This window comes from Theobroma cacao, chromosome 7 (genome assembly GCF_000208745.1).
Source record: "Theobroma cacao cultivar B97-61/B2 chromosome 7, Criollo_cocoa_genome_V2, whole genome shotgun sequence".
Classification (NCBI taxonomy): domain Eukaryota; kingdom Viridiplantae; phylum Streptophyta; class Magnoliopsida; order Malvales; family Malvaceae; genus Theobroma; species Theobroma cacao.
The window spans coordinates 2,538,910-2,561,676 of NC_030856.1; the positions used below are offsets into that span (position 1 = coordinate 2,538,910).

The 22,767-nt window shown below is 33.9% G+C and overlaps 4 protein-coding genes across 4 annotated transcripts; all 4 read right to left on the reverse strand.

Moving 5' to 3' along the window:
- On the reverse strand, positions 2,030-3,571 carry LOC108662705 (F-box protein At3g03040-like). The gene is made up of 4 exons (XM_018124188.1): positions 3,133-3,571; positions 2,672-2,742; positions 2,417-2,560; positions 2,030-2,320 (listed from the first exon to the last, which is right to left on the reverse strand). Exons 1-4 carry the CDS (start codon positions 3,569-3,571, stop codon positions 2,030-2,032), a joined length of 945 nt encoding a protein of 314 aa, XP_017979677.1.
- LOC18593596 (F-box/LRR-repeat protein At4g14103) lies at positions 12,431-13,958 on the reverse strand. The gene is made up of 3 exons (XM_007020907.2): positions 13,053-13,958; positions 12,796-12,939; positions 12,431-12,706 (listed from the first exon to the last, which is right to left on the reverse strand). The coding sequence occupies exons 1-3, from the start codon at positions 13,956-13,958 to the stop codon at positions 12,431-12,433; spliced, it is 1,326 nt and encodes a 441-aa protein (XP_007020969.2).
- LOC18593597 (F-box/LRR-repeat protein 13) lies at positions 16,860-18,295 on the reverse strand. The gene is made up of 3 exons (XM_007020908.2): positions 17,489-18,295; positions 17,242-17,400; positions 16,860-17,147 (listed from the first exon to the last, which is right to left on the reverse strand). The coding sequence occupies exons 1-3, from the start codon at positions 18,293-18,295 to the stop codon at positions 16,860-16,862; spliced, it is 1,254 nt and encodes a 417-aa protein (XP_007020970.2).
- Positions 20,233-21,781, reverse strand: LOC108662706 (F-box/LRR-repeat protein At4g14103-like). Its single transcript, XM_018124190.1, has 3 exons — positions 20,867-21,781; positions 20,615-20,779; positions 20,233-20,517 (listed from the first exon to the last, which is right to left on the reverse strand). The coding sequence occupies exons 1-3, from the start codon at positions 21,779-21,781 to the stop codon at positions 20,233-20,235; spliced, it is 1,365 nt and encodes a 454-aa protein (XP_017979679.1).

Genomic DNA, 22,767 nt, shown 5'->3' on the forward strand with positions numbered 1-22,767 from the left:
TATAACAAGGTAATAGTATTTTATAATAACTCTAATTTGATATTTTTTATACACTATGCCAACTTGACTTTGGAAATTAAAACAAACTAAAATTTGAAATCAACTATTGGTTGCATGACATAGTGACGTGATGAAACACTGCATACAAAGGGTGATGTAACGAAATATGGCTTGAAGGGGTATTGAATTATATAAACTCATAAGCAAACTCCATTTATACTTGTTGTAATTTCAATTTTTTTGTCACATGACATCATATAGATTTTTCTCAATTAGTTATTTTGTGAATAAATTATGTTTGTATAAAGATTAAACCGTTAATTTCATCCAATAAAATATCAAAACACCATCAATTCAAAAGTTAACTTATCGTCACACTCAAAACAGTCTAGTATATAAAATTATCAGTGTAAATCATTAGACTTGTTAAGTTCTAAAATCATTAGTGTTACATTTCTTTTCAATGCGCTAAGTTACTTTTATCGATAAATTTGATAAGAATTTTTGTACCTACGATAAAAAAATATTTAATTTCAAAAAAAAAAAAAAAACAACATGAGATTGTTTTCGGGAACTCCCTAATCCCATTGTTACAAAGAATCATGTTAGTCCACTTCCTAGTAGCCTCTTGCAATGTCTCATTGTTACAGGATTGGTATTATACCCCACAATTGCCTTCTCTGCCATCAGGATTCTTTTCTCCTTTACTCAAACGTCTAGCATCATCCTTGGCCTTCTCCATTTCCATCATTGTGATACCCTTAGCAATAATCCGTCCTTGCTGTGCAGAGTTCTTTCTCTTCTCCATCGGCTTATGCTGTTTCTTCTTCCTAACTCTATTTCTCTCCTTCCATTCATCAATCCGAAGTCAAGGGCCATTTAGAGTCCTATAGAGAGTTTCAGGAAAGTTTTTTGAGCAACCAAAATTTCCAAGCACCTCCACATTAAGGACTATTTGGATTTCCAGCTTTATGCCTCTCGATCTGCATTCTGCATCTTTTACGAGCAGTGGAAGCTAGGAATGGATCTACCTTCTCAGCTGGATCAGGATCCTTGACAGTGTCAAACCAACCAGTTGTTGGCAGACGGATATCTGGTGGACCAAGAAGTCGAGAAGACAAAATCCTGTCTGATTCTCTCAAGCCAGCCGAATTTGGATCCACAAGGCATTGAGGTAGATACAGGACACCCTGGAAGCTATTTCTTTCCTGCATCTACATTCTGCTGTTGTTTCCTTTCTCCTTCCAAAATCCTAATGTCACCTTCACCATCCTAAACAGCAAAATTTGAGTGTAAGGGTAAAATTATAGAATTTTAATCACCATAAAAGCAACAGATCAGAATTATACAACAAACTGGGACTGTGGAAGGCGTTTGACTTTGGCTTGTTAGGAACGAATGGAAAACGTGTATTAGTAATCTTGGCTGGAATAAAACAGGTTGGCATTTTCAATTTAAAAACTGCCTTAGGGCTAAACGCATGGCTTCTGGTGTCACCTAAGATCGAAGACACTTATGTAAACAACATGTTAGAACAGCATGTTAAATTCATCATCAAACATGTTCAAGCATTGCACAACAGTTTCCTGCCTGATTTTTTTGTGTTTCAGGATCCCTGCAACTTGATATATCTGCAAGAAGAAAGCGTTTTCTATATTATGCCAAAGTAGTCCCCCTGAAGATAGATGCAGAAATGAAAAAACTGAATTCATATTTGAATTCTTAGCAAGCATAGCATAGTTAAACACCAGTATCAAATTTGGCTTGGCTGACAGTGGCCAGAAGTAATCTATATGCAAGTTTGAGCCTGGAAACAGCGTGTTCAGACACCAATCCATGGATGATTAGAATTCAACTAAGGAACAGAATTATTACCTGCCTTATATATCAATGCTGAACTAGAAAATTAACTCGACATGGTTAAGAATATGGTTGTGAAAATCTGACAACCATCACTATCACACAACAACAAGATAGAGAAACATATTTGCATCCTACTTCAATTCATAAGAAAAGTTTGAGAAACTGATCAGACAACCAAGACTTTACAATTCTTTGAGGCTTTTGGTAAATTCAACAATTTGTCAGTGATATTGGATCTCCATTCTGCTAAGTTCTGCCTTTTCCTTGCTATAATCTGTACTGAGAAATTCTCCAGAACTTCTGCATTCTTCAGAAAAAATTCAACCATTTGCATCTCATTTTTTCTACCTTGGAATGACAAAATTTCAAGTGTCTTGAGTTGAGAACATAGACAGGAAGGAAATCTCTTGGATAGTAGCAGATCTTTGCTGACGTTGCGCGAATGCTGCAGATTGACCTGAACAAGAAATTAATAGATGGACTCATACTTGCCACTCGACCTTGACTATATGGAATTAGTACAAACTATATTGAATTATATGTCCTTTCATACCGTAAAGACAAGATTTCCTAGACAAGGAAAACATGAGAGTAAATGCGGTAGCAGTCTTTCCCACCCACCAGAGAAGTAGCCATCAAGATTCAAATAAGTCAGTTTAGGCAACTCAGGGATTGCGATACTACCTGGTAGGAAAACCTTAGGGAAAGACAATAGTTGTTACTTGTTAGTGCACTTTTCTACTAGAATAATCCACCAACAAGAGCTTCATTCTTTTGTAAAAGAATTTTGGGGTTGACAAAAACTAACCGCTGTAAAAATACCAGATATACGAAGTGCTATAACATTAGAAATGCCTTTAAATAGATTAGTTGCTGCAGCTGTATGATAAGAGATACAAGAGTTATCAGAATCAAAAACTGTCCCGAAATGGATATCTGCTTGGACAAGAGAGTTTAGATTTTTCAGCAAGAATCCTTTTGGTAGGTGACAGCATTTGAAGTAGACAAGGTTAGGGGCATCAATCATAATTTTTTCATGATAGCGAAATTCTCCTATGGTCAGCCTCTTCAGTGTAGGGATAGAAACATTGAATCTTCTCCTTGCTTTCTAGATGCAGAAGTCTACTTTCAATTCCTCATGCACCGAACAGCTAGAAAAGAGTCTAAAAATTGAATCAACATCCAGAAGTCTAAAACCAGAAAGATGAAGAATCTTGAGGCTAGGCAAACAAATCTTAACAGGCACTTTCAGTTAAAAGAAGAGCGTGCCGAGACTGTGCAATCTTAATGCCACCAATGTCTTGCAAGTAGAAACTCCAGCAGAAAGCACTTTGAACTTATGACAATCAATGTATAAATCAAGCTCTCTAACATTCTTCAGCAATGCATATTGTATCCATCCATCAACTCTATATGAATCAACAAATCCTCCATATTTTATACGAAATTTATCCACACCCCCAGTATGGTAAAGCAGAACTCGATCCACAAAATTCATGAAACCATAACCATCTGACTTTCTCCATTTAAAACAATCATCGAAGTTAAGATTAGACATCGAAGCATAAATCTTACGCCACCTTGTTGAAAGAATAGATGTGCAAACTGCTTGTTTCAATGGAAGGAATGAGATAATGTGAAAAAGAAGTTCGTCGGGCAAACTGCTGATCCTGTCTACTTCTTTGCCAACTTTAGCTCGGTTAGCCATGACTAAAACAACTATATTCAACTTCAGCAAAAAAAAAAAAAACCCTGAAACTTTTCACCAGTATGAGGCTTGGCAAAACCTTGTTTGCCTTCTAATTTATTTATCAGATTTCATTCGCTATATATATATATATAGCTTTCTTTCAATATAGAGTTTTCTATTATATATAGAGAAAAACCTTGTTTTCTTTAACTGAGGGTCAAGAAGCTTAATTCCTTTATAGTGTTAGAGTTAAAGCATGCATTGACTCAGCATGCGATGGCTTTCTCATTTTGTTTTACTATGTATTTTGCTTCATTGTACTGATTATTAAGTGATCTATACCAGTGTTATGAGGTGTCTTAGTGCATGGCTGGTTTATAACACTTGTCTCTTTATGTTAACAAGTGTTAACCACATATATCTTGTATAAATATTTTGGTCCATGTTGAATGAAATACAGTTTTTTCACCAGAAATCTCTCTCTCTCTCTCTCGTTTTGCTTTTATTTCCTTCTCCATAGAAGAGAAGTCCTCTGCTCTGTCATAGTTTCATCTCTTTCTCAGTTTCATTACATATAGGACACAGGATATATCCTGGATAGACTGATAAAACCCTAGTTTGTTTTCCTTCATGCACACAAACTCTTAAATATATAAAATTTCTATTCCCAGGAGTTAGGATGTTAATTTTCATTAGTAAAATTATCAAAATACTTTTGATTTAAAATTAGTTTTTTGTGAGAATAGAAATTATCAACAGTTATTAATTGAAAAATTGAAAAAACAAATGTTTAAAATCTTCTATTAAAATCTTCCAAATTAGAAGCAAAAGAGGATCATTCACATGAAACAGTCAGGCAACAATCACAAGACATATATAGCAACAACAGAGAAACTGAGATTCTAATTCCCTTCACTACAAAGACTGGTACATGTAATCAAGAAGAAAACTAACTACTTCTTCGATTGATGAACAGATGATACTTAAAGTCTTGTGCTAAGGGTCGTTTTTCGGTCAGGTTATATGTCCTGTGGAGAAAAAAAGTCAATGATAAATCTCAGTTTGACCTTTCTTACTAAAATCCTGCCAGGCTTAAATTCTATTAAATGGAGTTCCTGAACCATTGTGCTTAACAAGTCTGAGGCATGTGCTCTGGAGTTCCATGTTTGATGGAACATATTCCAAGGAGTGGTTAAACCTTGTTACTTTTTAACTTGGACAAATCTCCACAGTATGATTTGTGAAGTCATTATTCATTTAATTTTAGAGTAGCTTGAAAGCGATTCTGCATACTTTCTTGGCTAATGAGAGTTTCTTACACAGGGGCGTTGTAAAGACACCTGCCGCTAAGGTGAATCATCAATTTTGACAAGATTGAAAACCCCACTAAGGTAAAAAATAGCCAAATTTTTATTTTGGTTGGCTAGGCCAAAGATACTAAAACCTCTTACTCTTTAGAAAGAGCCTAGAGAAATAAACATTCTTGCTTAAGAAAATATTATTTATTAACTTTCAACTCTGAATGTCTTACAACTAAGCTCAAGGGTCCTATTTATAGTATTATAGGCCCAAATCCTAATAAAACTCTACTTTATATTTTCTAATACAATTAGAATAGTTAATAAGAGATTTAAATAAAATAGGTGTTCTATTCTTAAATAGAACATGACATCTTAATCAAATGCTAATTTTTAAAAATATTAAAATAAAAATAAGAAAAGAATCCTACTCTAAATAAAATAAAAAAAATAAATCCTAAATAAACTAAATTAGCAAAAAATTAAATTTAATAAAATACAATCCTAGATGCTCTTACGTCATTTTCCTCGGGTCAGAAAAAAACTCGACTCTGACGAATAAGCCTTGACATACTTCTCGTTGATGTCTGAATCCATATATTGTCATAGTTCATACCAGCCATTTGATCAATTCATCCATTGTTTTGAAAGTTTTTTTCCATTCATTTCCAAGTCGTATTCGAATTTGTTGATATCCTTTCTTCAAATCGATCTTCAAAAACACTCTAGAGCCAATGAACATGTCATCCAATCGAGGGATAGAAAAATCACACTTAACTGTAGTCTTGTTAACGGCATGGTTGTCCACAAAGCTTTTCGATAAGTTTCCCGATCTTTGGTTGACCAATTTTGTTTGACCATACTTGGATAAGGGTGAAGATACTTCATTCTCCTTAGAGTCTAATAAGAGGCATAAATGGTTTGACTCATGATAAGCTTTATTTAAACCAGACACAGTGATAAGTGCGTTATCTTCCTCTTGTCTCTTTGGTTGGTTTTCTGGTTTTAATGGAGTTAACATAATTTTTACTCCATCCTTAATGAAGGAATAAGTATTCTTGTATTCATCATGGTAAGCTTGACGATCATATTGCCATGGACGTCCTAACAACAAGTGGCATGCGTCCATTGGAATATCATCACACCAGACTTCATCTTCATACTTATTTCTAATAGAGAATTGAACACAACAACGTCTTGTTAACTTTACTTCGTTTCCTTTTCTCAACCATTGTAGCTTGTAAGGATGAGGATGTATTTCAATTGGAAGTTTCAACTTTTCCAGCATATAGTTAGCAACAACATTCTCACAACTTCCACTATTAATAATGACATTACAAACCTTCCCTTGGGATGTGCACCTTATATAGAATATGTTACGACGAAGCCAACTTTCATCTTTAATCATCATGACAGTGTTAAGGTTACGACGAACAACAAGAGCTTCTCCATGGTCAGCAGAAACTTCTTCTATCCTCTTGTCATCATACTCATCATAGACTGGTTCTAATTTTTCCTAATTTACATAATCTTCTTCTTCAGAGGACGAATTTTGATGAAACGGGTTAGTGTCATTCTCTTCATTACTAGAGCTGTTATTGTTGATTTGAGCATCATGTCTTGCGAGTTGCTCTTGTAATTCTTGAATTTGCTGACGTAGTTCTGTAATCTCAATCTCGTGATAATCTCTTTGACAATTTTGATGTCTTGGTGGCATTTTATTATATGGTGATGACGATGTGGTGGTATAGAGAAAAAAAATGATGATATAACTATAAAGTAATAAATAAAATTACCCGAATAGAGAGTATAAAAACTCGACAGCGATCTTGAACTTATGTAGCGAACAATGATCCTCCCGCTTTGACACTAAACTGACGCCGGTGCGTTGTAAAGACACCTAGGCGTTGTGAAAGACACCAATCGTGATGAGGTTGAAAACCCTACTAAGGTGAATCACCAATCTTGGCAAGGTTAAAAACCCCACTAAGGTGAAAAATAGCCAAAATCCCATTTTGGTTGGCTAGGCCAAAGATATTAAAACCTCTTACTCTTTAGAAAGAGCTTAGAGAAATAAGCATTCTTGCTTAAAAAATATTATTTATTAACTCTCAACTCTGAATGTCTTACAACTAAGTTCAAGGGTCCTATTTATAGTATTATAGACCTAAATCCTAATAAAACTCTACTTTATATTGTCTAATACAATTAGAATAGTTAATAAGAGATTTAAATAAAATAGGTATTCTATTCCTAAATAGAACATGACATCCTAATCAAATATTAATTTTTAAAAGTATTAAAATAAAAATAAGAAAAGAATCCTAATCTAAATAAAATAAAAAAAATAAATCCTAAATCAACTAAATTAGTAAAAAATTAAATTTAATAAAATACAATCCTAAACGCTACTGCGTCAGTTTCGAACTCATCCTTGTAGTTCAAGAACAACAATTTGTCAGTGATGTTCGACCTCCATATTTTTGGATTCTCCCATTTGCTTCGTGTTGTATGAAGAAATTCTCCAGAACTTCTGCATTCTTCAGAAAAAACTCAACCATTTGCATCTCATTTTTTCTACCTTGGAATGCCAAAATTTTAAGTGTCTTGAGTTGAGAAGGAAATCTATTGGGAAGCAGCAGATCTCTGATGACGTTGTGCGGATGGTGCAGAGAAACCTGAACAAGAAATTAATAGATGGATTCATACATGCCACTCTATGGAATCAGTACTAATTATATTGAATTATATTTCATTTCATACGTTAAAATCAAGAGCTTCTAGACAAGGAAAACATGCGAGTAAATCAGGTAGCAGTCTTTCCCACCCAACAAAGAAGTGGCCATCAAGATTCAAATAAGTCACTTTAGGCAACTCAGGGATTACGATATTGCCTTGTGGGAAAACCTTCAGCAAAAAGACAATAATTGTTACTTGTTAGTACAATTTTCTACTAGAAAAATGATCAGATCATTCTTTTGTAACAGAAATTCTGGGTGAAGAAAACTAACCTCTCTAAGAATAGCATATATACGAAGTGACTTAACATTACAAATGCCTTTAAATAGATCAGTTACAACTGTATTATAGCAATGAAAATCTATCTCGAAACCGAAATCTGCTTAGACCAGAGAGTTAAGATTTTTCAATAAGAATCTTTTTGGTAGGTAAAAGCATTTGAAGAAAACAAGGTTAGGGGCATCAATCACAATCTCATTACGGTTGAATCCCGATGAGGTCAGTCTCTTCAGTGTAGGGATAGAAACATTGAACCTGCACCTTGTTTCGAACACGGTGCATCCTACATCCAATTCCTAATCTTCATCTAGAAGTCTAAAGACAGAAAGATGAAGAATGTTGAGGCTAGGCAAACAAATCTTAACAGGCACTTTCAGGTCAAAGATGTGCGCCACTGAGATTGTGCAATCTTAATGCCACCAATATCATGCAAGTAGATACCCCAGCAGGCAGCATATTGAACTCTACACAACCAAGAGATAAATCAAGCTCTCTAACATCGTTCAGCAATGCATACCGTATCCATTCATCAACTCGATAAGCATCAAAAATAAATCTTCTACATTCGATACGAAATTTATCCACTACCCCCGTATGGTGAAATAGAACTTGATCCACGAAATTCATGAAGCTATAACTATTTGTGAAAGGATCATCGAACTTAAGATTAGACATCAAAGTAGAAATCTTACTCCACCTTGTCGAAAGAATAGAGGTGCACACTGCTTGTTTCAACGGAAGAAATGAGATTATATGACAAAGAAGATCGTCAGGCAAACTGCTGATCCTGTCTACTACTTTGCTAACTTCAGCTGGCCTAGCCATCAGAAAAGGAACTTCAACTACAGCAAAAAACCCTGAAATATTTCACCAGGATAAGGCTTTGCAAAACCTTGTTTGCCTTTTCAGTTTATTTTTATATCAGATATCATCTGCTATATATATAGAGAGAGAGAAAGGGAGAAAACCCTTCGTTAACTGAGAGTCAAGAAGCCTAGTTCCACAGGACACGGATACCCCAGAGTGATAAAACCCTAGTTTGCTTTCCTTCATGATCACGGCACTCTGTTTTTTTTTAAAATTTTATTTATTGTTATAATTATTAATGAAAGAGTAAGGGCGATGCAACTCTTGGAGAACATGGTCATTGGTCTCCATGCATTTATGCAAAATCTCAATTACTGGGGGGTAATTATATTGAAATAATGTCCTTTTAGTTCACCCAAAGTTGAATTTATTCATTATAGAATATAAAGCAGTTTGATAGAGATATCATGATATTGAAAAATAGAGACCAACAATTGAATTTTAAGTTGGAAGATTTACCCTTCCCTACTCAAGAATCCGGATCGAATTTCTTTTCATCTAAAAAAGAAAAAGATAAATCGGATCTAATGAACTTTTTTACAGAAAACAAGTCATAATTAAAATTTTGAGTTAACTTCACTTACATCTCTTGTGATTTCAACTTTTCTTCAGCATGACATGTCATGATTTTTTATAAAATTTTTAAATGAGCATAATTAAGATAAAATCGAATTAACCTAATTTTTTGGATTAATTCGATTAATTACTTATTTCAATTAAAAAACTGAGTTAAATTATTTATTAATCGAAATAAAGGATCTACTTCATGGATACTAGCCTTAGAAATTTGAAGTTAGCTGCAATGTTAACCACACAAATTGATAACCATGACTACCACACAGCAATATATCAAAGAGATAACTCAACCTAGAAGAAACATTGAGAAATTTATTAGACAATTACAACTTTGCATTTCTTTGAAGCTCTTTGTGACCTGAGCAGTTCTTTAGCGATCTTCCTTTGCAACTTCTGTTTTGCATACATACGTATCATCAGATTTTCCAGAACTTGTGCATGCTTCAGAAAATACTTAACCATTCGCACTTCAGATTCTGTCCATCGGAATGACAGTAATTTAATTGCCTTGATACGAGATACCAAACAAGGGGGCACTTCCTTTGGTGGATTCATGAATTTCTCTGGAGAGTCTAAAAGTTCCTGCAGAGAAGAGAAATAACTTCACTAAAACTTGCTTCTGCTGCATAGTCTAAGATGGATTGAGATAAAGTTCTACTTTCATTCATACGTCTAAGACAAACACAATGGTCTCTAAGCAAGGAGTATGATCAAGCAATCTTTCCCAACTTTCATGGTAGCACCCATTAATCTTCAAGTAAGTAATGTTTTCCAACATAGGGATTGGACCCCGATCAAAAAGAACAGCCTTCAAAAGACAACAAACTTTGTAGAGCTTAATTAGTTATAATTTTCTGCTAGAAAAAAATTCATCAATAAGAAGTTTATGCAATTAGTTTGGTGTATAGGAAAAAAAATCAACAAGAAACTAGTATCAGAAAACAAACCCCTGAAAGTGGACTAGATAAATGAAGGGATCGAACATGACTAATCCCTCTGAGCAGATCAGTTGCATCATAATTAAGGAGATGAGTATAGAAAGCTAGTCCAAAATCAATATAGACTTCAACCAGAGAGTGGAGATCTATTAATGAATGGTATTTTGCTATAAAGTGAATGTAGTTGAAGTACTCCAGACTTGGTGCATTAATCACGAGCTTATGATCATATTCATAAAGCCATTGATAATTGCTTATGGTCAGTCTCTTGAGTGTAGAGTTACAAACTATGAATTGTCTTATCCACTTGAAATTGCAAGTTTTTACAACCAATTCCTCAAGCCTGGAGCAGCTAGAAAAGAGCCTTTGAACAGAAGCATCATCTTTGAGTTTAATTAACTCTAGGTGGAGAATCTTGAGTCCTGGAAGACAAACGTTACCAGGGATTTCTGGAAAGACAATGCCTTCCATCTGCAATTTCAATGTCACCAATGTCTTGCAAGTAAATATCCCTTCAGGCAGCACCTCAAAACGGCGCTTTGAGAAGCCTGGTGCAAGCTCAAGGTCAAGCTCTCTAACGTTATGCCACAGTGCATAATGTACCCATCCATTGAGCCGCAAATATTTCACACGTACTCTAGGTTTGAAACGAAACGTTTCTACATCCCCCTTACGAGCAAAGAGAACTCTATCCACAACTTCCTCGAATCCATAACGGTAACGCTTTACAGGTTCGTTGTTATCATCAATGTTAAGTCTCGAGATCAAAGTAAAAAGATTCTTCCACCTTCTTGACAGGATGGACGTTCGAACTGTTTCTCTTAGTGGAAGAGATGAGATGATACGACAAAGAAGTTCATCACTTAAATCACTTATCCTGTCTGTCTCTGTTTCTCCCCTGCCGCAGTTCTCAAATGGACAACTTCTCACCATAAGGAATTCAACAGAATAACATAAGAAAAATCTAAATTTTCTAGATTGTACATTGTTACCTAGGTGAAGGAGTTGTATATATATACATCTAGGGCTAACCTATCTAACCCTAACTAAACATTGTAGGAAAAATATATAGGGCTAATCCTATCTAACCCTAACTTAATATGGTAATAGAACTATGTAACAGTATTGCTTAATAACTCTAATTTTGATAATTTTTATACACGAAGTGACGTGGTGAAACATAGCATACAAAAGGTGATGTGTACGAAACTTGATAGAAAAGGGTATTGAATTAAGCAGAAAAAAGTATTGAATAATGTAAAGTCATAAGTAATCTTTGTTTGTATTCATTGTTATATCAATTTTTTCACATGACCTCACGTAATTTCTTCTCTATTCACTTTGTGAATAAGTTATATTTGCGTAAAGATTATACCCGTTAATTTCATTCAAAAAAATTATCAAAATACCACCAATTAAAAAATTAACCTATTTATTCGCGCACTCAAGCATTGGAGTATATAAAATTATAAGGGTAAATTACTAGACTTGTTTAAGTTCTATAATTATTATTAGTAACAAATGGGAAACGTGTATCACTAATCTTGGATGGAAAATTTTTCATGAATCCCTTCTCTGAAATAAAACTAGTTGTCCTTTTCAATTTAAAAACTGACTTAAGGTTAAATGCATGGCTTGCAGGATTCCAAGAAAGAGTTTTCTATATTATGCTAAGGTAGTCCCCTGAGGATAAATGCAGAAGCAGAAATACAACTGTTGTGTGTCTAACCTCGCGAAGGTGGCAACCACTAAGGTGAATAATGGCCCAACTCTCGCTAAGCCAACAACCACTAAATGATGGTCAAACTCTCACTTTGGTTTGACATACAAATAAAATAAAAATATTATTTTATGATATAATTCTTATGTAAAACTTAGATAATAATAATCTAATTATATACTTCTATACCAATGGTATAGTTAAACATCATCAGTATCAAATTTGGCTTGACTGACAGGAGCCAGATATATATGCAAATTTGAGCCTGCAAACAGCATGCTCATAAGGCAACCCATGGATGATTAGAATTCCAAGAAGGAACAGAACAATTACTTGCCTCATAAATCAATGCTGAATTGGAAAATTAACTCGACATTGGTAAGTTTATATGGTTGTGAAAATCTGACAACCATCACTATCAACCTACATCAGTTCATAAGAAAAGGTTTTGAGAAACTGGTCAAACAAGCAAGACTTTACAATTCTTGGAGGCTTTTGGTAACTTCAACAGTTTTTTAGTGATCTTTGACCTCCATTTTTCTGGTTTCGGCCTTTTTCTTTCTCTAGGCTCTACTGAGAGATTCTCCAGAACTTCTGCATTCTTCAGAAAAAACCCAACCATTTGCATCTCCTTTCTACCTTGGCATGACAAAATCTTAAGTGTCTTGAGTTGAGACCATAGACAGGAAGGAAATCTCTCGGATGACGGTACCTCTTTGACGATTTCTATATTGACCTGAACAAATTATATGGATTTAGAACAAATCATATTATATGGAATTAGAACTAATTATATTGAATTATATTTCGATTCATTATACGTACCTTAAGGACAAGAGCTTCTAGACGAGGAAAAGAGGCGAGTAAAACTGGTAGCATGCTTTCCCACCCAACAAAGAAGCAGCCATCAATACTCAAAGAAGTCAATTTAGGCAACTCAGGGATGACGATTTTACCTTGTGGGAAAACCTTAAGGAAAAGGCAATAGTTGTTACTTGTTAGTGCAGTTTTCTACTAGAAAAATCCATCAACAAGAAGTTCATTCTTTTTGTAATAGAATACTAGGGTTGAAGAAAACTAACCTTTCCAAAAAGACCACATATACGAAGTGATTTAACATTACAAATGCCTTTAAATAGATCAGTTGCAGCTGTATTATAAGAGGTAAAAGTGTTAGCAGATTCAAGAACTTTCCCGAACTCGATATCTGCTTCGACAAGAGAGCTCAGATTTTTGTGGAAGAATCCTTTTGGTATTTGACGGCATTTGAAGTAGACAAGGCTAGGGGCATCAATCACAATCTCATAATCTTTGTAAGCTCTCTCATGAAAGACTATGGTCAGTCTCTTCAGTGTAGGGATAGAAATATTGAATCTGCACCTTGTTTTCAAGATGCAACGGTCTACAACCAATTCCTCAAGCAGCGAACAGCTAGAAAGGAGTCTATTTATTGGATCATCATCCAGAAGTCCAATACCAGAAAGATGAAGAATCTTGAGACTAGGCAAACGAATCTTAACAGGCACTTTCAGGTCAAACATGCACCTCTTGTGACTGTGCAATCGTAATGCCACCAATGTATCGCAAGTAAATACCCCGATAGGCAGCATGTTGAACTTTTTACAAGCTACGGATAAATCAAGCTCTCTAACATCGTTCTGCAATGCATATCGTATCCATCCTTCAAGTCGATAAGAATCAACAAACCCTCCACATCTGATACGAAATTTATCCACAACCCCTATATGGTAGAACAAAACTCGATCCACAAAATTCATGAAATTATGACTATCTGACTTTCTCCTTGTAAAACTATCCTCCAAGTTAAGATTAGACATCAAAGTAGAAATCTTACTCCACCTTTTTGATAGAATAGATGTGCAAACTGCTTGGTTCAATGGAAGGAACGAAATTATGTGACTAAGAAGTTCGTCAGGCAGACTGCTGATCCTGTCTGCTACTTCGCTAACTTTAACTTGCTTAGCCATCAGTAAAAGAATTACAATCAACTTCAGCCAGAAAAAACCCAGAAATTTTTCACCAGGATGACGCCTGGCATGCGAAACCTTGTTTGCCTTTTAACTTCTATATCAGATTTCGTCTGCTACATGTATACAGTTCTCTTTCAATACAGAAAACCCTGTTTCTTTCAATTCAGAGAACCCTGTTTTCTTTGACTGAGGGTCAAGAATCCTAGGTTCTTTAGGACAAGGATATCCCGGAAAGACTGATAACACCCTAGTTTGGTTTTCCTTCATGATCACGGCAAACTCTTTTTCCTTTTTATCTTCTTCTTATAATTATTAATGGAAGAATAGTGGCGGTGCAACTCTTGGAGAACATGGTCATTGCCTCATTGGTCTCCAAGCAAATTCTTTATTTAATTTATTTTTATGCAAAATCTAAACCATTAGGGGATAAATATATTAAAGTAATGCCCTTTTTATTCACCCATGGTTGAATTTATCCATTACATAATACAAAGTACTAACTATTGAATTTTTAAATTGGATGGTATACTCTCTTAAGAAACAAGTTCGAATCTCTTTTCATCTAAAAATAAAAAAAAATGTAAAGATAAGATTGGATTTTATGAACTTTTTATTGAAAACAAGACATAATTTATTACGAGAATTTTTTCAGATAATTTGATTAATTGATTAATTCAATTTAAAAATTCAATTAATTTTGCTATTGATTGATTTAAATGATCTAATTGGATTAATCAATTAATTTAGGATCTGTTTATTTTGATGTAAAATATTTTCAGAAAACATTTTCAAGACTTATATTTGTTTGAAATGCAAAAAAATTATTTTAAATATAAAACATTTTACAAGTCATTGGAAAAAACAATCATTGACCACAAAAAATGTCTTACGCCTATTAGGGGTGTAAGACATTTTCCAGATAGCATGAAAAAAACTTTTATACTAAGCTTAAGTATATAGATTTGATGAATATTAATATTCAACTTAAAATATTAAAAAAATTAAAATATATTAATATTTAACTTAAAATTTTTTAACTTAAAATATTAATATTTAAATTATTCAATACTATTAAAATTAAAAATTATTTTTTAATGAAACCATTCAATGCAATTAAATTTTTGTTTATAAATTGAATAAATTTTACTAATAATTATAATAAAAAATATTTCAATGATATGATTAATACATATAAGTATATATAAATTTTGGATGTCTTACACAATTCATAAATATTGATATTTTTATAGTGAATACACATAAATATAAGTTTTAGATGTCTCACAATTGATAAATATTGACATTTTTATAGTGAATACACATAAATATAGGTTTTGTATGTCTTATACAATTGATAAATATTGATATTTTTAGAGTTATGGTAAAAAAGTGATGAGATAGAAATTTTTTTGAAAATTGAAGATTACTTTAATTATAAACTATTATTGTATAAGAGTTAAAATCATATGAATAATTGTATTCCTAATCATTAAATAAGTACTTAAATGTGAGCATGCTTAATTGATTATGCAAGTACTATAGGTAATAGCGGAGCAAAAATGGTTCGTGCCCTCATGGATGCAAAGACTATAACTCAACAAATATGATTTCATAAGTTAGAAAAAGTCAATTTGAGACAAAAGGCAACAATCTAATTTATTGTTTGAAATCTCATGGTTGAGGATAAGATAACGAAATTGATAGAAAAAAATATAAATGATAGAATTGATAAAGGAAATAGAGATGATAGTGGAGATCATACGGAGAAATTGATGAATTCAAAAATGAAAAACACAAGTGTGAGAGACCTTAAACCCATATGTTTAGAGCTAAAGACCACAAAGATCAAACCCATGTTTAGAAGCTTCAACCAACCCACATGTCATTCAACTGAACCTCTAAACGACACCACATGTCATTCAACTGAACCTCTAAACGACACAAACTATCACTGATGCAAGGATAAGACACTAAAAGCTTCCTTTTATATATAGTTATAGATATATTGATTTTACCAATTTTCATATCCATGATGCAAGGATAAGACACTAAAAGCTTCCTTTTATATATGGTTATAGATATATTGATTTTACCAATTTTCATATCCATTATTTATTTTGATCCCACATTAATACTTTATAATGAACTCTTATTTATCATTTTAAGGTCCACATAACTCTTATCATTTTAAGATTCACACTCTTATTTATAGAAAATATTTTTCAGGGGATGAACGACAGAAAATGTTTTCCACTCATGATAGCGAAAAAAATGTTTTCCATTTGTGATAGCGATGGGATGATCTAAACGATAGAAAACGTTTTGCACTAGTGGAAAAAAATTTTTTCCACTTGTGATAGCAAACAATATTTTCCATCGATGAAAATATTTTTGATAGTTTATAAAAACAATAAAAAACATTAAATTTTTTTCAGTTACCAAAAGGATTCTTAATTAAAACAAAATTTCAATGGTTTATTCAATGAAATTTTTAATCGATTAAATTGAATGCACATGTAAATAGATAGTTTTTGTTCCAACACGAGTTAAACAGTTAATTTTCCTTTTTAAAATTATCATAATATTCTCAATTCAAAGTTAGCCTTTTGCGAGAAGAGAAGTTACTAAGAAGATATTAATTGAGAAATTGAAAAAAAAAAACACAAAATAATTGTATAAGAAAAGATGAAACTATAAAAAATATAGATAAGATTTACCCTTAAAATCTTTCAAGCGCATACAAGACACATATAGCTAGACTGAGACACAAGACATATATAGCTAGACTACTTAAGACATATATTGTTAGTAACTTCTTGGGCATTCAATTGATAACAAATAATAACTATAGTCACTTACATGGAATGACTGTATTGTCAACAGATAATTAAATTAGATCTAATGCTTTTCATTATTCAATGAGGATATAGGTAAATGATATTCTATTTGACATTGACTTGAACCCCTTGGTGCATCGAGAATGCTTGCTATTACTTTACTGCTTACAGCTCTTGCACTGCATACAACCAGCTTCTTCAATGCCAATCCATTCCTCAAAAAGTATTTCACAACTTCCACATCTTTCTTTCGAAATCTATTAATCTGAACTGTCTCAAGGTTGCATGACAAACAAGCAGCGGGCGGTGCATTCCACCTGTCGTTGCGACCCAGCTTGTATGGAAATTTCTGACAGAAATAGAATGAATCCAATCAATCCTCGGATCATGCAGGGAATAAGAGAAATTGATGTACTGATTCAATATGCATGTCCTGAACTTACCTTTTCCAACACCAAGGAAGTCAAATTAGGTGAATGGTCTAGCAGGAGAGGCAAAGCTTGACAGTCATACATATAATCAACTTCAACCACAAGATGTGTCAAATTCTGGAAAAGAGGTGGATTCTCATGTTCCCTGATAAGTCCAAGGCTCAGCAACATCTATCATATATAAAAGATTCAGTCACTGAAGGAAACATATATGGGGAAAAACGAGAGAGCACGTGAGAAAGGCAGAGAAGGGACGTACATTGTCTTCGTATATCTCCAGCTGCTTTACCTTGTTATAGATGGTCGTCAAAAGCTTGGAGGTGGGAGCCCTATTAGGCTCAGTGACATTGATGCTTTCTGCATCGAGGGACAATAGATTATTCTGACAATCACCTTGTATCATAGAACCTCTAAGGTATTTTACATGTAGTCGTGATCCCTCGAAGCAATCTTCTATATGGAACATTTCAAGCACAGGGACAGCAGAGAGAAGCTTGTTGAAGACGTAATCGTCCAAGATAGAGATTGATACAAGCTTGAGGGTCTTAAGACATGGAAACACCGCGTCAGCAGGGATGCCATCGACTATTTTACAACCAGCCAATTTTAGAGATTTCAGTCTTCGACACGAAAAAACTATACAAGGTAAATTAACATAACGAATTTTATGAACGTTATTTGCGAAGATATCAAGCTCCTCAAGAGTAGACACACTTGCAGTTGCAGAGAGAATCCAGTTAGACATCTTGGTTACGCTATAGCTGGGGTCATAGCACCTGAGACGAAACTTCCGAAGCCTATGCAATTCTTCATGGTTACTCAAGGCTTCGTCCAAGAATTTCTCGAAGGTCTTTGCTGGACTTAGATTGTCCCTGAAATCAAGAATGCGGACTGACCTCCAAAGGTACCTAAATCTTGATGACAAAATGCTGGTTCGTATTGCAGATTGGGATGGAAGAAGAGAAAGAATCTTGCAAAGGATTTCATCAGGTAAATCACTGATCCTATCCGTTTTTCTTTCCGTTACCTTCACCAGCATCAGCCTTTTATTGCTGACTTTCTGCATCGTTACCTGCACCTGCATCAGCCATTTATTGCTGACTTTTGGCAGAAAACTCCCCAACCTTGATATGTTCAGATATAGTTTTAGCAAAACTCTACTATAAGGCATGGCAGCAGAGTTTTCTGAAACCTCGTAGGGTTTTACCTTCTATTTAACACTAGCTAAAGCTTTATGGAACAGGATTTCTCATGTTTTCTTTTCTGTTTTCGCCATATTATCCTAATCTCTCCATTATCCTAACCTTTTTGCTCAATCTATTATTCTTTATTAATTATAAAACTTAATGAAAATCCAATGTGAAATTTTACATACTTTAATAAAGTTTCTTCATTAATTTTGGACCAGCACCGTCTATTAAAATTTCTTTAAAGATAAGAATAAATCCATCCACAGCTCAGATAAAAAGATCAAGTAGATTAAGCTTGTTATTAGCAATTAATTCCTATCATCATATCGAAGAAGAGATTTTGATAGCTTTTAGTTCCAATTTTGACAATATTTGAGACCATATCTAATTCAAATTCTTAGAATTGGGAACAAGAACATTGTGATATATTCTTCTGCAAATCCTTAAACATACAAGCAAGAAAGGCAGAGACAGTAGAGAAAGAAAGGAAAACAAACAGTTGCAATTTGAGTATTCCAAGTCAGAATTTAAGCTGTAACGAAATCAATTGTCAAGTGCTACAAATTACCAATAATAGAGATAGTGGAGATATGCCGAGGCGTTGTGAAGACACCAATCTTAACTAGACGGGAAGCTGTGAAGAGACCAATCTTGACGAGTTGATGAGGTTAGCTGAAAAATAGCCAAACTCTCGTTTTGATTGGCTAAGTCAAAAATACTAGAACTTTTTTTCCTTTGGTTGGCCAAACCAAAATACTAGAACTTCTTTCTCTTTATATTCTTTATTAATTCGCCAATAACCAAAACATTATAACCTCTTTCTCTTGATATTCTTTATTAATTCGTCAAGAGGGTTTTATCCTAAAACCTCTTAATTTCTCTTTATATTCTCTATTAATTTGCTAATAGTGTTTTATTTTAAACTTATTTATAGAGTTTTATCTTAAATTTTCTTGAAACACAAGTCAAGTAAAAAATAAAAAATAATATAAAAATAACTTTTCCTGCGTCAGTAGTACTCTTGTATCAAGAGAGTTAGGATTCCATTAGCTAGAAATACTCTTGTATCAAGAGAGTTAGAATTCCATTAGCTAGCAAAAGTTAGGGAAAAATAATTATAAAAATAACTTTTCCTAACTTATTGCGTAAGTAGTACTCTTGTATTAGGAGAGTTAGAATTCCATTAGCTGCTAGAATTCCATTGGCTGCAAGGGCCCAGAAACTTTTTTCAAAAGAGAAGAGAATAATATATACAAGAGATGGAAAACATGTTTCATCTAAAACACTCTGACTCTAAAAATTCAGCAATCAACCCATTGCAAGGAGAATCTCAGATGCTACAACCAATCTCTGAAAATATGCATGAATAACCAAGCTTCAAGGTTTAATTCGAAATTAGAGACCGAGAGCCAAACTCTTAATAGAAGAATAGACTTATATGTCTATAAAGAAGCAAAAGTTTGAACCTCAGATGTTAACTGGCTTAAACAAACATTCAAAAGGAGAATTAATGAAACAAAGCAAGAAAACTGACACAGAATCAGTGGAAGTGAAGGCCAGTCACTTAGCATTTAGCAAACATAGAATAGAATTTACTTAGTTTTGAAAGAAAATACACACCAGGAAAGTGGCTAGAAGCCCTTTTCAACAATCTAAAAACCTCAGAAAGTTTCATACTGGCATTCAGGAGCTAAAAATTATGACACCCAAAGAACAAAAGCAATGTAATTTGAAAGCTTATATCTCTGCATCATTTTTGATGAGTTCTCCTCCAGGGGAATCCTGTTAATAAAAACCTGACTGCAGCTTTTTCTCAAATGATCGAAATGCTAGATTCCAACTTCACAGGATAGAACCCAATTTCAACTCTTTTCGAGTCTCCAAGAACTTGTAGCACTTGGTACTGGGTCTCGTCTTTCAAATCACATATGTAAAACAAAGATATCTCCTTCAAAACAGGTGCATGCTGACATAAATGCTTCAACAATTGTATACTAGCGGCAGTGGCCTCAAAACACAAGATGGCAAAGGATTTTAGGCAAGAGCTGAAACAAGGTAGGGTTTGGAAAAACGTATCTTGATCTTGTGGTTTAAAACCCTGTATTGAAATAAAACACAATATAATTCAATCCAGGAAATATGAATTGTTAGCTTAAAGGCATGCTTAGTGATATTTTGGCACAAGGGAAACTCACCGAAACAATGCTAAGAGTTTCAAGTTTTGGTGCTTTTTGAAGCAGATACATCAATGCTCCCACAGTATAAGCACCGGGAAAGTAATGATCCGGTCTAACATGCAAATGAGTCAAATTGTGAAATGTAGGAAGACCTGCTTCAATATTTTCTGCACCATCAAGAAGCTTACACACAAAAGAAGAATGAAATTAGTATATATTCTCTTTTGGTGTAACCAAGTGCATAAAGGAAAACAAAAAATGTTGCTCTACCCGAAGCGAATTAACATTCACTGAAAGGGAATTTGCATTCTGAAGTCCAGCAAGTAGTTTCATTGCACAGTGATAATTCTCTCCTCGATTTATGAAGCCAAAAATAGCTACCTGAGCCGTGTCCAGTACTGGCAATATTGGATTGTATGGAACAAGTTGAACCAGCAACGAAATTCTGAATGATAGATGGCTCAGATTAGCTGCGTTAACTTTGATTTTACAATTCCCATCCTTTATCAGTCCAGCTTTATAATTGGAAAGAGAGAATTTCGTCAGAGTAGGAATATCGATGTAGATTTCGTCTATATTATTCCAATCACACTGTTCTAAAACCAGCTCTTCTAGGACTAGACAACCTGAAAACAGCTCTTGGCAGGACTGCTCATCCTTAAATCTGACACCTGAAAGTTTCAAGACCTTAAGGCTTGGGAAACGGACAGGAGTAGGAACTTTCAGAGTACAATGCGTCCTTAACACCAAGCTAATCAATGATTCCGAAGTAAAAAGACAATCGGGCAAGGTAACATATGTTGGTTTAATCAAGAGCCTCATTACAGCAGATGGCCATGGGCTGAGACCGAATTCATCAACTTCCTTCTGCAAGATAGGAGAGAGTTTTCTTTTACAAGCACCACGGTGGTGGAGTGATCTATCTACAACCTTCAAGGAACTAGCCCTTATATCTTCAATAGGATCCGGATCTTCAAAAGTAAGGTTCGGGAGAGAGATCCACAAATTTTTCCATCTTGTAGACAGAACCGAAGTCCTTACAGCTTCTTTGGTTGGAATGAATGAAAGAATGTGAACAAGAACATCATCAGGTAAGCTGCTGATTCTGTCTTCTCCCTGACCGGCATCCTGTCTCTCCAAAGACATTTCCCTCATGGGACTAAGAGGTGAAGCATCAGTAGCCATGTTCACTATATCACACTCAGACAAAGTATTCCGAGTCATAATAAAAAAAAATAAGGAAAAACAGAAAAAAAAAACCCAAGAACCCCATTCAAATGTATATGTGGTTTCATTTATCTCTAACTACATAGTGAAGCTTTGCCAATTCCATATTTCCATATTCCTCCCAATCCCAATATCAGAATTGAATTTTCTTTTAGAATCTATGGTGAAACTAGAGTTTTGAACCTGATTTACTTCAGATAACTATCCAAATCATGTAAACAGTAAAGGGAAAAATTGAAAAGAAAGAAAAAAAAAAATAGTACCTGAAGGAGGAGGACGAGGAAGAAGTGAAGGCTGAAGCAGAGGTTTTTGGTGGCTGAAAAATCAAACGAGCAAAGGAGAGATCAGTCTGGAGAAACTCTTCAGTCCATCTATCGGCAGTTGATTGGAGTTGAAATTCTTCATACATTGAACTTTTTCCTCCTTCCAACTGTCCTTTGCTTTCTTTTTTTTTTTAATTATTTTTATACCATTAATGCAATGGAAAAATTCAACAAGCATATTATAATATCAATTATTTATTTCATAATTTAACATTAACTTTCTTTTCTTTCTTTTTTTTTCAAATTTTTACCCTAAAAATATGTTGAGTACATTCATCATATCCATATTTTTATTTGCTATTCAAATTGGTAGATGTTTTAACTAAGGTGATTACCACTTGAAAAATTGTCACTAATTTAATGAAAAATAAGTAAATTTGTTTGAGAATTGACCAATCCACTAGCAAATTCACAAAATTTCTTACTTATCAATTCTCTGCAATTTATTTTTTATAAAAAAGCCAATCAATTCTTTTATAAAAAAGCCTATCAATTGCACTATATAAGGATATGCAATTTACTTAAATCTTTGAAGGAGAAAAGAAAATCCAAATTTGTCATGTATAGACCAAACTTGTAACACTCGTCATGCTTTTTTTGGAATTTTTGGAAGTAAAACAC

Bases quoted from the DNA above. Each gene is read 5' to 3' on its own strand.
- LOC18593597 (XM_007020908.2), bottom strand. From the start codon at position 18,295: ATGCAGAAAGTCAGCAATAAAAGGCTGATGCTGGTGAAGGTAACGGAA. The intron at 17,401-17,488 runs GTACGTCCCTTC...TATATATGATAG, and splicing joins TGGAGATATACGAAGACAAT to ATGTTGCTGAGCCTTGGACT. The intron at 17,148-17,241 runs GTAAGTTCAGGA...TATTTCTGTCAG, and splicing joins CTTCCTTGGTGTTGGAAAAG to AAATTTCCATACAAGCTGGG.
- LOC108662705 (XM_018124188.1), bottom strand. From the start codon at position 3,571: ATGGCTAACCGAGCTAAAGTTGGCAAAGAAGTAGACAGGATCAGCAGT. The intron at 2,743-3,132 runs GCACGCTCTTCT...CTTATCATACAG, and splicing joins ATTAAGATTGCACAGTCTCG to CTGCAGCAACTAATCTATTT. The intron at 2,321-2,416 runs GTATGAAAGGAC...TTTCTTGTTCAG, and splicing joins TAGGAAATCTTGTCTTTACG to GTCAATCTGCAGCATTCGCG.
- LOC108662706 (XM_018124190.1), bottom strand. From the start codon at position 21,781: ATGGCTACTGATGCTTCACCTCTTAGTCCCATGAGGGAAATGTCTTTG. The intron at 20,780-20,866 runs GTAGAGCAACAT...TTTGTGTGTAAG, and splicing joins TGAATGTTAATTCGCTTCGG to CTTCTTGATGGTGCAGAAAA. The intron at 20,518-20,614 runs GTGAGTTTCCCT...ATTTCAATACAG, and splicing joins AAACTCTTAGCATTGTTTCG to GGTTTTAAACCACAAGATCA.
- LOC18593596 (XM_007020907.2), bottom strand. From the start codon at position 13,958: ATGGCTAAGCAAGTTAAAGTTAGCGAAGTAGCAGACAGGATCAGCAGT. The intron at 12,940-13,052 runs GTTAGTTTTCTT...CTTTTCCTTAAG, and splicing joins TATGTGGTCTTTTTGGAAAG to GTTTTCCCACAAGGTAAAAT. The intron at 12,707-12,795 runs GTACGTATAATG...TAATTTGTTCAG, and splicing joins TAGAAGCTCTTGTCCTTAAG to GTCAATATAGAAATCGTCAA.